Genomic DNA, 15,724 nt, shown 5'->3' on the forward strand with positions numbered 1-15,724 from the left:
GAAAGAGGAGTGGGCTGCAGATATTCACTGCCGGCTAGACTCAGAAAAAGATAAGGTCACAAGAAGAAAGTAGATGAAGTGAACTGGCTAAAGAAAATAGAAAAGAGAGCGGCACATTTTAGAAAATCCAGCTGCAACACCTGGTTTTGTGAGCCAGGTCTAAAATTTTGCCTTTGTATAGATCTGCCTCTGCTTACAGAAGCTTTCTAACTGTCTCTGAGGACGCTTAACCTTTCCCAAGAAGCCTTCGCTACATTTGAGGTTGCCCACATTGAGCTGCTTTTATTTTCCCATCCTTTAATTTTCAAACGCTTTCAATAACTTGTAAACAAGTTGGGATTTCAACCTGAAATTCTAGAGACTTCCAGAAGTCTGATGTAATAAAGCGAATTGTGCTTCACTAATAGGTGGCACCACAACCTGAAAGCATTTTTATCTCATAACTGGCTGCATGAATTTGCATGTAATTTGGCTTGCATAATGCAGTTGCAACAAATCTAAATTTTTATAAATCTCAAATTGAACCTTTGGTACATGACTAAATATATCAGCTCGTTGACTAAATTTGCTGAATTTGCCAAAAATAGTTTCACAGTTACCTAATTCAAGCCACTCAATTTGCCAAACCACCTTTGGATCTCACATTTTTCAAACACGTCTTACTGTAATTAGTAGTGTGTGTACACAGCATTTTTCATTTCCCTTAATATTTTAACAAAGTTCAAAGCACAGAATATTTTTTAAAAGAAGTAGATAAATTGGTGTACAGTGTTTCAGAAAAATACTACACCACCACCCAGTGTAAGGTTTACGCCACAGTTCCCCTAAATTAAAAGGTACAGTACTGGTAAAACAGTAGTGACAATATCATTTTGTTATGTTTCTGGTGATGTATTACTATTAATTACTGTTTTTAATCCTTGAATTTTCATATTGACTGTTTAAAACAAAACAAAACAAATTTGGGATGTTTGATAGAGGTGGGAATCACCATACATCCCACGATACGATATTATCACAATACTTAATGCACGATACGATATTATTGCAATTTTTTAAAAATATTTTGCGATATTCAGATTCTGTACATAAAGGTAAACTTTATCAATATTCATTTTGTCTAATATCAAAGTCTCACACTCAGTCTCTCATTTCAGTCAGTTTTATTGTTGACAAACTTAAACGGTTTGTATTACAGTCTAGTCCAACTTAACTGAATGCAACCATCTGGTACAATTATAGCTATTCTGAACTATGCAATTTATGAAAACTATGCAGCCCCTTCAGCAACTGAAGAATTTGAAAGTAAATTAAAACAAAATATAATTTTATATTACATAAAAAAAGCTTTAAACTTAAAATAAAACATGTCTTAAATTAAAATAAGTAAACTGTCATGTTTATTGCTGCCAAAAAAAAAAGTTAAACACATTTGGACAGTGAAGGAATGTCAGGATTCTTGCTCAGAAAAAGGATCAACATGCTCTGAAGTCAGAGCACAAAAACCTTTTTTGTAACAAAATATCGATTTCTGCTGTCCCTGTATCGACACATTATTAGCAAACAAAATATCACGATACTACACAGTATCGATTCCCCACCCCTAATGTTTGATTAAGACACCAAATTACATCTCTGAACAGAACATTTTCTTTTACTGGCTGAATTTTATGCTTGATTAATTTCTGAGAAATCCAGTGCCCGACTCAAATTTGGGTATAAAAATGTGAATTTGCTTTATTATTTGCCTAATAAACAATGTAAATTTGAAGCTTTAAACAAGTGTTTGGCAGGTTGCTAAAATATTTCTTTTTTATGACAGTTGGTCTAACAAATTCTTGAAAAAACTGCATGCACCATTTTCTTCCACTGTTATTAGAGATCAAAAATGCTAACAGCTCAAAATCATCACCATGATCAATGTGACAGCTCTGCAAATACACCATCAGTTTACAGCCACCATGTTTAAGAGAGTTTAGCGACAGCTCAGAAAGTTCTTTGTCGTCAATATCTGATCCAATTCACCCGCTTTGTCCTGCTACCACGAGACCTTAAATCGAAATTCAGTACTTCAAAACGATTTCCATGAAAGCTTCCCACTCCAGATGTCAAATTTTAGGTTTACCCCCAGGCCAAAAACTGCGACGTTCTTCACTCAAACCCAGTTATCATTACAGTGGATGCTTTGTTCAGCTTTGTCATTTGAGTCATGCTTTGGATAATATTCAAATACAGCTCCCCTCATCTATGAATAAAAACCTCAGTGTCATTGAAAGGATTCCTGTGTGGCATGCACTGTTAACAGACTGTCAGCACTGTTTATCTCCTGCATCTGTAGTTCTGGTTCTACTACAAACAACATGAGATTAGATAATTAATGCAAATTTAATGCAAAAAAAAAGTGTAATGAATTTAAATCTGTCAATTAAGACTTAAGTGAGTTTTCATGGCTGCTTGTAAACAACAACCGGGACAGTGGACTCCGGGCTTATATGTTTGACACAGATTTACACAGAAAACAACAGAAGTCAGTACATCCAGAGTAGTATTACACACTTCATTACTCTATTGTCCAGTTTTCTGGATTTTTAATGGCACATTAAATCCTCTTCGGTGAGGAGGGTCTAAGCATTGCACAGATTTTTGAACAGATGCCCCGCTATCTTTAAGGCACTGTTTTTTTGTGAGGGTTGTTTTGCGCGATCGTTCTCGTTTGTATTCTCCATAGGCATTCTACTGGATCAGGTAAGATAGTAAGGTCTTCCATTTTTATCTTGTTTAGAAGCTCTGTGATTTTATCATTGTTATCATTGTGTTCCCTTTTCAGAAGACTAGGAGTCACCTTGTCATCCAGCACCACAGGCATTCGTGGTGTCGTCTCAACAGCACTTAGTGATGTGGCCACTTCACTAACAGGAGTATGCTAGCCTGTCTAAAACATGCTGGACTCCTTCTGACTGAACAAATAATTTTTGGTAATAGTACCGAAGCGCTTCCTGAAATTCAACCTGATTCAATTTAACGTGGACAAAAAAAAAAAAAAGAGCACCACATTTTAATCAGAGTACAGCATGAAGTCAATTAATCTTCTGGGATATTGATCTGATCAGTTCAGTAGTAGACAAGGTTGTTAATCAGTTTCTACTTTGGTGTTAATCAAATTAACAACAGGTGCACTAGAGGGGCAACAGTGAGACAAGCCCCAAAACAGGAATAGTTTTACACGTGGAAGACACGGACATTTTTCACTGTTTTTTTCACTAGGTTTGCATTTGTCTAGGGTCAGAGTCACTACTGGTAGCACGAGGGGATACAGGGACCCTACAGAGTTGCACAGGTAGTTCAACTCCTCCAGGAAGGCGGGGACATGCGCCATTGCTAGGAGGTTTCCTGTCTCTCCCAGCACAGTCTCAAGAACATGGAGGAGATTCCAGGAAACAGACAGTTAGTCAAGGAGAGCTGGAAATTGCTGTAAAAGGTCCTTAACTAATCAGCAGGACCGATATCTGCTCCTTTGTTCAAAGAAGAACAAGATGAGCACTGCCAGAGCTACAAATGACTCACTGGGGATGGTCTGAGGGCGTGATGTCCTCTAGAGGGCCCTGTGCTCACTGCCTGTCACCGTGGAGCAGATTAGCATTTGCTGTAGAAAACCAGAATTGGCAGGTCCACCACTGGAGCCCTGTGCTTTTCACAGATGAGAACAGGTGCACGACCAGTTTGGTGGTTACCCAGTCCATATCAATATAGATATCCAGCATGATTTCTTTTTGAGATCTAATGTGTTTTTAAAAGAGCTCCTTTAATTTTTTTTTAAGCAGGGTAGAAATCAGGGAACTCCAATGCACTCTAGTTTAGTAAATTAGTTTTAATAGAAGTTGAAATGTTTTCATTGACCTAAAGGAGCACCTATATATCTTAGGTTAACCACGCAGCTAGAATACATTCATTTCTTGACCATTATCAATACAGACTGACACTGTAATCTTGTCTGTCTGATCATTATCTAAGTCACAGAAATCCAGACCATCACCGATACTCCTGTGACATCTCTTTTTCATATTTAGACCGTGAACATTGTCACTGTGATTGGAGGATTAGCGGTACTATGGTCACTAATCTTCCTGTATCATTTCAGAACTTTGTAAAGGCTTACAGTCAAATTTTTCAATTCCTCTCTCAGTTCTAGTTTTGCAACAAAAAAAAAGAAACAACACTTCTACTCACGTTTGCTCAAACAATTTCAAGTAAAAGGAGTTTATTTCAAAATGCAATCCAAGTGTTTTCCTTGAATTTCTTTTTTAAACTATATGTATACTGGATGTTGCCTCTTCAAATAATCCCGACAAACATGCTTTTTTTTTTTTTAAAGGTTTGGCACAACTCTTTGTTCACATGTAAGCATGTAGGCAGTATAGGTATTACTTTAATCTGTGATCATGCTCCTCTAACAATATTACTTATAAACGTGTAAGCGTCTGATGGTTTAAAACAAACCACAGTAACAGCACACAAGTAAAAATCTACAACCTAGTCCAATGTAAGAAGCTCTACAGCATGAGGTCTTGTTTCTACAACATCTGTTAGCCAACTGCTTCATTTTCACATAAAAAAAGCTCTGTTAATTAAGCAAATTAGTGTTCAGTAATTGATCTCACAGAGCAAAACATCAAAACGCCTCAAGCTCGTCTTTACACAAGGACATTATTTTTGGTATTTTAACAATGATTTTTCAGCTGAAGGAACATGTGGATTGCAAATGCTAATGCATCCACTTAATTCTAGGCAGACTGCGTGTGTGTGTGTGTGTGTGTGTGTGTGTGTGTGTGTGTGTGTGTGTGTGTGAGAGACCGACTTACCCACACTCAACAGAATACAAACAAGAGGTACTCGAGGTTCCTAAAGTCCCACAATTTTCCTCATCAGTATGTAAATCTATGCAGTAAGGTACTCCAAACGCCAATGCACCATGATTACATAATTCCTCAAACCTCTACTATAGAGGCAGGACATAAAAGGATATAAATGTGTCATTTCTGCCGTTCTTTTGCCAAAACAGAGAAAAAGAGGACTAAAATAACTGCACTTCCTGCATGTTTGCACTGCATCCAATCTACGACACACTGGTTCCATTGTATTATTGTAGGGCCTTTATGTTAAAATATAAAGCGCCTTGTGGTGACCGCTGTTGTGATTGGGCGCTATATTAATAAAACTGAACTGAATTGAATATATACATTAAGTTGCATGTGGCCTTGTTTATTCTCTTAAATTTGATTGTTTGATTTTGACAACATAGTTTGAGACACAACTATAGTGATTGTATTATTAGCCTACAATAATGCTAATAAATATGTCTTTATGATTCCACTGTTGCACCAGATTTTCGAAAGCTCATTTCATACATAGGCTTTATCCCGGCAAAGTGACACAAATGTCTTATAATGAGGTGTTAAGACACTGACAGAGTGATGAGACCTTACCAGAATTTCAGTGCATCTTTGCTGCTGTGCTTGCAGTGGTGCTGCACGTAGTGGAAGAGACAAAGGAAATTCTCCAGACTCTGAAGGCTGACCTGATAACACACACAGAGACACACAAATGAGACACAAGAGTAGCAACATAAATTAAACCCAGGTTATTATGTACATGTGCTAAAACAAAGAGGACCTGAAAGCATTTTCTTTTAAAGTGACAGCTACTGTAACATTTTTAGGTTTTACAATCATTCGAAATGGTAGCAGAGTCCATTCAATAGTGATGTAAAAGCCTCCAATGTCATTATGTGAGCGTATTGCTCCAATATAGATTTTTCCGGTCAGATAAAGTGCTGGGAGCCAGTATATTTTCTCTCTCCTCTCTAACCTCCTACTATAAAAGCACCGATTTAAAACACATTCAAAGAGAAAAATAAGTTACCAAAATTACAAGTCCTGTAGTTATAATATTTCTGATGCCATTTTGATGAAAATAACCACATTTTCTTTTAGCATCTTTCTAATATAATCTTTGCCCCAACTCCATAAACTTATTAGCAAAGTGAAAAATTAACACAACAAAAGGTCTGCCCTACTGGAGAGCACTATGAAAGTTCACAATTAACAATATTAGCAATAAAAGTAGTAAGCTTAATAGTACTGAGGCATCTATCAGTGTAGGGAAACAAAGACCATATAATGATGAATCTGTTTTGTCACAGTGCAGCGGTCAGAGCCTGACCGCCAAGCACAAATCTGTCATTAGAGCTGGAAGGCAACAGGAACTTTCTTACCGGTAAGACATGCCATCTGACCACTTTTAACTGCATTACTTTTCTAGGATAGTGTGTTAATACCTTGCCAACAGACGGGTGAACCACTAAGCCAGCATACTGCTGTCTCCTATGCTACACAGGAGCTAGCTTTATGCCTCCGCTAATCTGATACCGCTGACTGGATTCATTCAGGCAACACTGATCCCTGACCGATGCGGCTGCCCCGAGTGTCTGGGTCACAAAGCCAAAGAACAGACACCACATACTACATTACACAACAAGATCTACAAGCTTAGGGTGATCCCTACACTGCTTTTTGGAAGGTATGGTTATTAAATGACAATCCCCACAGCTGGTCCATTAAAAATAATATAAAGATGCATTTAAATCCTTCAAATAAAAGATAAATCACATGCATGGAATATATCAACATAGACCTGAAGGAAAAACCGCGCATTTTGGAAAGAAAAAGCAGAAAATAAGCACACTTGTTTTTGATTTGTCTTCATTTTTGTCACGAGCCCAGTATTAGCCCTTAAATCCCCCAACCCCATCAAAACAACGATAGTTTGAAAAGATCTTTATCTTTGGATAAAAGATTATGTCAAGCACCTTGAACAGATTCATTGCAAAACAGTCTTTTATCATTACACAACTTACAGTACGACATGACAAAACAATAAAGCCAAGTGATGTAAAGCATCACTTTAACAAGTAAACTTGGCGACAGTTAGAGTGAAAGTGTGATTTTCTCACACGCTATGATTGAAACACAACGGGGGAAAAGTTTCACATCGGTTATTCAGGTGCTGAAGTTCTATTACACCTCAGCTTTTGACGCCAAGCATCACGTTTAGCACAAGGACTGAGGCTATTTTCTGGCATCACTGCTCTGCTACCCTACATTTAGGCGAGAAGTCAACTTCCTTCCTGTGTCATAACTGTCAAAAGGAGGTTATTTACTCTGTTAGCTTATGTATGGTATGAAACAGATTTTACATGTGTGTCATATGGTCAAAAGCATGTAGACATTTAAGGCAGGTGTCTTACACTGTGAGGTACCAGATGATGAAGGTGCAAAGTTGACCACACTCACCAGGGTCAGGGAGGGTCAGGGAGGGTGATACTTCAACACCTGAGGCAACAACCCACCTAAGCACTGATGTGATGGGTGGATGGGGGAGGGGTCACTGCACATCAGGGGGCTGGACAACATCATACAGAGCAGACGGGAAAGGGAAGAAAAAGAAATGCATGGAGCATGAGAGAGACAGGAAAGGACAAGGGGGGGAAAAAACATGAGAGTGGACAAGAGCGTAAAGGTGAAAGAAATAAATGCAGCAACAGATGAGAGCAAAGATAAACAGAGGAGGTGACTGGCAGGAGATCAAAGCTTCAAGCTCGCAAAAACTGTTATTAGTTTGATAAATAAGCCCTGAAGCAATGCTGGAGCTGTGCACGCCGTCTATTAAATTAATCTTCCGAAATGAGGATCTAAAATGACTGTGTTTGTCCTCGTGTTATCTTGTGTACCTGTGTTCTGGTTGTATTCCTCATATAGGAAAGGGAAACTGAATGGTTCGAGATAACATTTCCCAGCAAAGGTTTGTTTTTTCCTCCGAGGCTCGAATCCAATATTACAATGCACTCAGCACCAAGCAGCCAGCGTGATTTGATAATGGAGAGACTGCCAATAGCGATTAATGCAGCTTAGAAGGGAAATCAGCAGTTCACAAAGCTCACTGAACACATCTCTGTAAACAAAAGGAAAGTTCTGACCTTTCCTCTGCACCGACTTCTTTATTCGCTCATTTGTCATGTAGACGTGGGCAGGCTATCCAGGTCGGTTGACACTTGCCGCTACAGATTTCCATTACTATCGCTTATTTAAGGTGTTACTTTCTGTTTTATAGCTTGCGACAGTAGAATACATTAACATAATTTAACCACAGGTAACTTTGGTTATGTCGACCTTTCCTTTCATCTTCTCTCGTGGACTGCCACTGCACACGTGTAAGATTAATTTGCTTAAAGTAACACACATTTAAGTAAAAATAACAGATTCAAATCAGACTTCCCTTCTCTACTACATGGGAGGTATACATGATTCCAGCTGAGACTCTGACTTTCCATAATTGCTTTGATACAGTTGCTGTGACTTGTGTCTTTATCCAATTGGTGATCATGGGAGACCTAGTCATGGGAGTGTGATGGGTGAGTCACCCATGCTTGTACAGACTTTTCCTCTCAAGCTCTGCTTGGATAATTGGGCAGTCTACAACTTGGCAGAGGCGCGGAAAGCGATGTGATCCTGTCCTCATGAGAGAGGACGTGTAGCGTTAGTTATGCAATCTTGTTTGTTTTTTTTAGTTTGAGATCTCAGCTGATTTAATTTGACATTTGGGTGATGAGCATCATGAGAAGCCCCTAACGTTACACATTTCCGCTATGAGTCAGAGAGCAGAATCCTTTCACACAAGATCATAAATAACATAATAAAATGCTCCCCCAACCCCGTCCAATAAGACACAGGCAAAATATCAGGTAGCCACAATTTAAAAAAAGGTAGCATGTTGGTGTTTTTGCTACTCTCAGATCTTCGCTGTCACAAACAGTGACCTTTGTTTGAGCATAGCCACTGTGCAGGAAATGAAAATCTGTTACTGTCTGCTTCATTGTTTTCATGACAGGGAAATAGCACGCAAGCTGGTGTTAAGTCAAAATTACAAACCAAGCAACCTGCTCTGGCCTTTCTCTTCCCCTGTGGCCTGAGACACTGTGTTTTTTGAGGAGGAATCTGACTTAATAACAAGCCACCGGGTGGAAAAAGCTGAGGCATAGCAATGGCTGGGATCTGACTCAACCCCAAACCAGAGAGATGAATAATTCATCCATTCAGCCAGTGGTTTGGAACAGCCCCGGAGACCAGAGCGAGCAGGAGTCAGGCTGAAGCTAAAGGGCAGAACAATGAAAGCAGATGTGAAACAAGTGTATGGTCAGTCAGCAAGCCCAACAAAGCAACTTCACTAAAATTGCGATGATAAACAATGCCAACAGCAGCCTGTCAAAGTGTGATGATCACAAGACAGCACGATCAGATCCGGCATGATCTGTAGCACTTGAATTAAAATTCAGTGGTGAATCACTAAACAGTGAAGTATCGGCAAATCACTGAGGATCAAATGATTTATCTACTGTGTTGACAGATGTTAGAAATGAGTAATCCTAAAACTTCTATTGTTTATTCAGCACTGAAGGACAGAAATGGTGCACTGGAAAAAGCATTTTGTTAGATAAACTTGTTCAACTGCTCATTAAAGTAAATCCTCCAATCACGTCATCAGCTCAGTGAATTCAGGCATGCAGACGTGGTGAAGATGAGCTGCTGGAGATTAAACTGGGCATCAGAATGGGGAAGAAAGGAGATTTCAGTTACTTTGATCACAACATGAGTGTCTGTGCTAGACATGCCCATTTAAATATTTCAGAAACTGCTGAGCTACCGAGATTTTACCACACAACCACAAAAACAGAAAATATCCAGTGAGCAGGAATTCTCTTTGCAAAAAATGCCTCGTTGATTCCCGAAGTCAGAGGAAAACTCCCAGACTGCTTTGAGCTGACAGAAAGGCAACAGCTACTCAAATAACCATTCCTTACAACTGAAGTATGCAGAAGAGCATCTCTTAATGCACAGCACATCAAATCTAGCTGCAGACGGGCTAAAACAGCAGAAGACCACACTGCCATTCCTGTCAGCTAAGAATGGGAAACTGAGGTTATAAAATCCCACAGACTCATCAAAATTTGAAAAACTGTGTCCCAGCTGATGAGTGTCGATTTCTGCTTTTGCATGGTAGTGTTAAAATTTGGCATAAACAGAGCACAAATCCATCCTGTCTTGTATCGACAGCTACATGTGGTCAGTCCATTAGTGTCAACTAGCCATCTTTTAAACACCGCAGTGTTGCTGCTGATCTTTTTCACCACAGTTTACCCATCTTCTGATGGCTGTTTCCAGAAGGATAACGTGCCATGTCACAAAGCTCAAATCACCTAAAACTGGTTTCTTCACAATAGGTTCTTTGAAGTCAAATGGCCTCCATAGTGGAACGGGAGATTTGCATCATGCATGTGCAAACCTACAGCAGCTACGTGATGCCACCACGTTGATATGGACTTAAATCTCAGCAAGTTACACAAAAAATAAAGGTAGTTCTGAAGGTAAAAAGACATCCAATTCAGTATTAACAAGGCATAACAAATAAAGGGCCTATGAAAAAGTAAAATCAAGTTTTTAGGCGTTTCTCTAAATGTAATATTACTGTTACCGGTCTGTTTTGATGGGCTTGCAAAAAAGCTCTGGAGTGTCCTACTTCCATCAGTGACGCTGAAGATGCGTCTACATCTTGACTGAAGTCCACCTCTGCCTAATAAATTAATTCACTGGACCTCAGTGATCTGATTTATTTGTGGGATAAGTCTAAAACAAGAAAAAAGAAAAGACCTTGAAGTGGTCTCTAAATGCATTACATCTTATTGGTCCACGTGATTCTGACACATTAGGTATGACAGGACAACCTCCGAGAAGCTCCCCCACCACCCGAGGTTAGGAATTACTAACACTGAAAGCATAAAGATCGAGAACTCTCCAGCATAAACTTAGTGGTTGTCATTTTTCAGTTACTCACATAAATTTCAAAATCACTAATCTAAATTATGGTAAGAAAGAACTGAACATTCGTTTCTGACTACTATGAAGATGAATGAGATACACCGATAAGAACTTACATTGCACAAATAGATACACACAGTTCAAAAATTACCACCAAATATTCTTTAGTGAATAACTTAGGGTTAAACTAAATATAGCATTGCAGATATATGCCTTATAGACCATTTAGTGTACTTCACCCTAAAATGAAAAGAAAACACTATAATTGGGCAACCGTGGCTCAGGGGGTTGGGAATCGCATCTGTAACCGGAAGGTCGCCGGTTCGATCCCCGGGCTCTCTGTCCTGGTCGTTGTGTCCTTGGGCAAGACACTTTACCCTACTGCCTACTGGTGTTGGCCAGAGGGGCCGATGGCGCGATATGGCAGCCTCGCTTCTGTCAGTCTGCCCCAGGGCAGCTGTGGCTACAACTGTAGCTGCCTCCACCAGTGCATGATTGTGAGAGTGAATGAATAGTGGTATTGTAAAGCGCTTTGGGTGCCTTGAAAAGCGCTATATAAATCCAATCCATTATTATTAATTCATTATTTTTCCATTTTTACTGCTACAATTACATTTCCTGTACTGCTATGAGTTCAATCGTTTGCAAGACAAACAGCACAGCATAAGGTCTCAGTTAATACAATCACAGAAATAACATTGACAGCACAGCCTTTAACCAAAATATTCTAAAAATACGAGGATGGCACAGTTTTTTCCCCTCACTGTTCAGTCCTGACAAGCCAAATAACAAACACTGGGGATGAAAGTAAAGCAGCACTGCCATCTTTACTCTCCTTTTAGTATTCACCACATTTTTGCCTCATGCTTTGCTCGACAAGTTTAATCTTCTTTAGACAAGGATTCAGTGCTTTACCACAGCATGAATGAGATGCACAGAACAGAACTCGGAGAAGTAATAACAAGTGATGTGGGTGGAATGTGTGGCTGTCCTTATTTAAAACAAATAATTAATAAAAACAATTAAAACAAAACAAACATACCATTTTATCAGCTTTAAACAAAAGTATCTGCTGTCACATATTAATTGACACCTCACAGACAGTGTAATTAACACTACAGCCCATAATTTGTAAACTGCCAAAACCATAACTCACAAGATGTGTTCATCCACCGTGCAGGAAAAGACTGGTTATCCACATTTATGCAAAAAAGCTAAAGCCAAGCGGACCTTACATGAATTCAAGACCAACTGGTTCAGTTAATGGAATTTTAAGTAGTTCAGGAGTCATACAGAGCAAGCAAAGAGATCACTTAGCTGAACCCCCTTTGTGCCAAAAAGCAAGAAAAAGAGAAGTGCTACAAACACCTCACTTTGGTGTTTTGAAACATCCTGTTAGCTCATAATGAAACTTAACTATCAACAGGCAACCTGTTTTCTTGCCTGGCTCCTCGCCAGGCAGCCATTCTGCTAAATGGACTCTGCTCATCAAGATTCAGAGAGACTGGACTGAATGAAAAGTATCCTTTCGGATCCTTCGAAATATCCTCTTTGTAGCAGATCACACTAATTCAGTAGCTTTGGCTCCATTAGAATGAATGCATAGAAAAGCTTAATGTCAGTAATCCTGTTATACTGAAGCTATGATACATGCGCACACCCTTGGTAAATACCACCAATTCAGCACAAGAAGTGGCTGTGGTTATGCCATATTGCTGTCATCTAAATGGTAATATAATGTGCAAACTAGGAGAAACTAAGTGACAAGGGGCAAAAAGAGGCAGCAGTATCAATCCAAACGTTCTACTCTAACCAGTTTTGATTTTTTTTTAGTAACTGCCTATCTCAGCTGTCATAGGGTTTGAGATGGGGTGCACCCTGGACAGGTCACAGTCCCACTGTGAGGCTAAATCCTACAAAGAAGCAAGATATTTGTTGAGTGCATAACTCTGAGACACTAAAAGCTAACACCCACATTAAGAACGCTCAAGTTACCAGTGATAAGTATGCAAATTTCAGTGGCCACATCTAAGGTCGTCCTTGTGGCATTTTAAATAAATAAATAAATAAATAAATAAATAATATAAATCATAGAGAAATTGTATGTCTTTTGTCTTTGCAGCTTCATAAAAATCTGTGATTACGTGGAGCATAAACAAACTCGCACTGTCTGCTTTCTCAGAAGAGAGTGACGATCGAGCCACAAGAGGAAACAGAAAGAGGAACACATCGGTCAGGGTTAGCCCACCCAGCACTTATGTTAATGACCACGGTGATTGCGCTGTGAACAAATGATGGAAATACAGGGTGTGAAATTAGTCCTGAAACACCTTAAGAAGAAAAGCAGAGAGAGGCATGAATAAAAGATGATAAAAGTGAGGAGCTGCTGCAACACCGGTATATTTCACACCTTTTTTTGTGCTCTCTTATTGATTGCAGCAGGAGAAGCTGTGTTTTCCCTCCCCTCTTCTCTAGAAGGTGTGATCACAGAAATGGATGCAGAGCAGCACAACAGAGGCTTGCTTCTGTCAACGGTTGGACATTTCCCATGATCGCTTTGTTGTGTTTACCTGTAGACTGACTGCCATGAACAGAAGATGTCACTTTGGGTGAAAAGGATGGAAAGTAGACGCTCTTGCACTGACGGGGTTGGCGGAATGAGCTGCATCTGTGTGCTGCAGGCTCAATCAGGAGGACAAGCTACAGGATCATAACACAGGACAGGACAGCTGTGCTCACCTAACCATCTCTCTACACACAGACTTGCATGGCACTTTGATCACTGGGAAGCTGACAGGTGGAGGAGCGCACACAGTTGTCCCATGAGATTCGTCACAAGTGGCAAAAGTTACCAGTAATAGAAAGGCTGAGCCTGCCTGGCACACTCCAAGTGTTGCAACAACTGAGAAAAAGCCAGCACCATTCCTCCTGCTGATATCCTAATGCAGACTAATGTGATTAACAAAGCAATGAAGCATTCTACACCAGCAAAGACATGATTACTATGGAGGAAGGAAGTCATTATTTCCAAGAGAGAATAAACCCTCAAGGCTTTCTAAACACTAATTAGCTTTAAAAATGATAGTAGGTCTGTCTTTAAAAGGACAAATCACACATGATTAATCAAAAGTAATGGGGTACATTATGAGTGAGTGTGCCTCTGTGTGCGCGCGAGTGTGTACTCTTAGATCCGCAGTCTGAACCTAATCCAAGTCTCGTGATCTGGATGCCGTTCATTCCCTGACAGAAAGAGGGGGATGAAAGAGCTGCAGAGATCTGACAGTTTTCAGAACCGCTACCACATATGCACAGGATACAATGAGATAGAAAGCAAAGCACCTTTATGCAGCGCCAACAGTGAATAATCTGTGGTTTACACCTGCCTCCACCTCTGTGCAGTGACTTAATGCTGGGCCTACGCAGGCCTCTGGTGTGCACCAGCCAGATTTCTGGCCACTTAAATGATATCTGGGGACCACCAAGGTAAACCAGAGGGTTTAAGGTATATGCAAAAACACATCGGAAGTCATTTTCTTTGATAGTCAGTGACTCTTCCCCTTACCCACTTTTCATATGCACATGTATAATTCTGCACAAAATTCATACTGGAGCATTTTGCCTAAACGTGTTAGTGAACACTGACCTCGGCACAGCGAGGGCAAAAATGAGAAGCAAAGTATTTCTGGATAAGATTACCTTATTCATGAGTTTATCTAGGTTAAAAGCGTTCATATAGCACCTGTCACAGAACAAACTCTTGCTATTCAAGCGTAGAAAGCACACTAACTTCGTATCGACTCAGCCCTTTGAATGAAATCCTGGAGAGAACCGGTTTTGCAACTGTATCGTGATTGAAAACAAATAATTTGTCTCTATCAGAATAAACAAGATACATGGCTGTCTTCAGACCTTTTCCCAAGTACAATGACATCATCTTTTTTAAGGACCTGCTCCTGTAAAAAGTAAGCAGCACCACCACCCAAAGAATGATCTCTGACGTTACACTCCTGCCAGAAGCGCCATACCTGGAGATCGGCTCCTTGCAGTCTACAGTCCATATACTTTTCCCACGCATAGCACAGATCCGTCTCCTGTGGACTGGCCATATCGTCCACACTTCCAGATACAACACCAAGTCTGGTTGAAGAAGTTAGGAATCAGAAAGGTCTCCTCTGGGGTTCTTTCTCAATCCTCCAGGTGGCTGGAAGTGCCCCGGGATAACCCGAACGAAGCCCCAAATCTTCTTCGGAGTCTTTCATAGCATATTCACTGCATCGCTCTGCCACTTTTAAACTGGGCTTCTGCTGAAAAATACAAAGTCTGATGGGTTAGCAAAGCAGAATTAGCTGGCAATGCCGCATTCACTTTTGTCAACAAACGCAGATACACTAACAGTTAAAAACAACAACAACAAAACCCGCACTTGACCCATAAACTTCGCCCAAGCGAGTTTGACACGCTAGGGCATTACCAAAACAAAACGGACACTAGCCATACAGACAGCTAGCTAGCTAGGTATCTGACAGAACTGCGTGAAGTCTTTAGGCAGCGACACACATCCCATTTCCGGCGACAAATTGTGTTTTCAAAATAAATGCACCCACATTTATATTGCAGTAAAAGAACATCGATAATCCGAATCGCAAATAAACTGAAAATAAAATATCCAATTTGGATGCTTGCTGTATTCAGTCAGTATTAAACGGTTAAATTACACTCAAATGTAATTTGTATGTTTATATTTAAAATTTCGTTTCAAGTGTGTTATGGAAATATTCAAATGCAGAGACATCTAG

General features: G+C 39.9%; 1 protein-coding gene across 2 annotated transcripts in view; it reads right to left on the minus strand.

Moving 5' to 3' along the window:
• lyst (lysosomal trafficking regulator) overlaps positions 1 to 15,464 on the minus strand; it is a 58,625-nt gene extending 43,161 nt beyond the window's left edge. Inside the window, exons 1-2 of one of the 2 annotated variants that reach the window (XM_085297324.1) lie at positions 14,954 to 15,464; positions 5,484 to 5,575 (exon numbers count right to left, since the gene is read on the minus strand). In XM_085297324.1, the coding sequence (XP_085153450.1) occupies positions 5,484 to 5,575; positions 14,954 to 15,034 (173 nt within the window). In that variant the 5' untranslated portion in view covers positions 15,035 to 15,464. The remainder of the gene's footprint in view (positions 1 to 5,483; positions 5,576 to 14,953) is intronic. The other variant, XM_085297323.1, reaches the window with a different exon arrangement.
• Between the last annotated feature and the right edge of the window lie 260 nt (positions 15,465 to 15,724).

Source organism: Mchenga conophoros, linkage group LG13 (assembly GCF_057382185.1).
Source record: "Mchenga conophoros isolate Kocher_MC1m ecotype Shallow Benthic linkage group LG13, M_conophoros_male_GT1.1, whole genome shotgun sequence".
NCBI lineage: Eukaryota > Metazoa > Chordata > Actinopteri > Cichliformes > Cichlidae > Mchenga > Mchenga conophoros.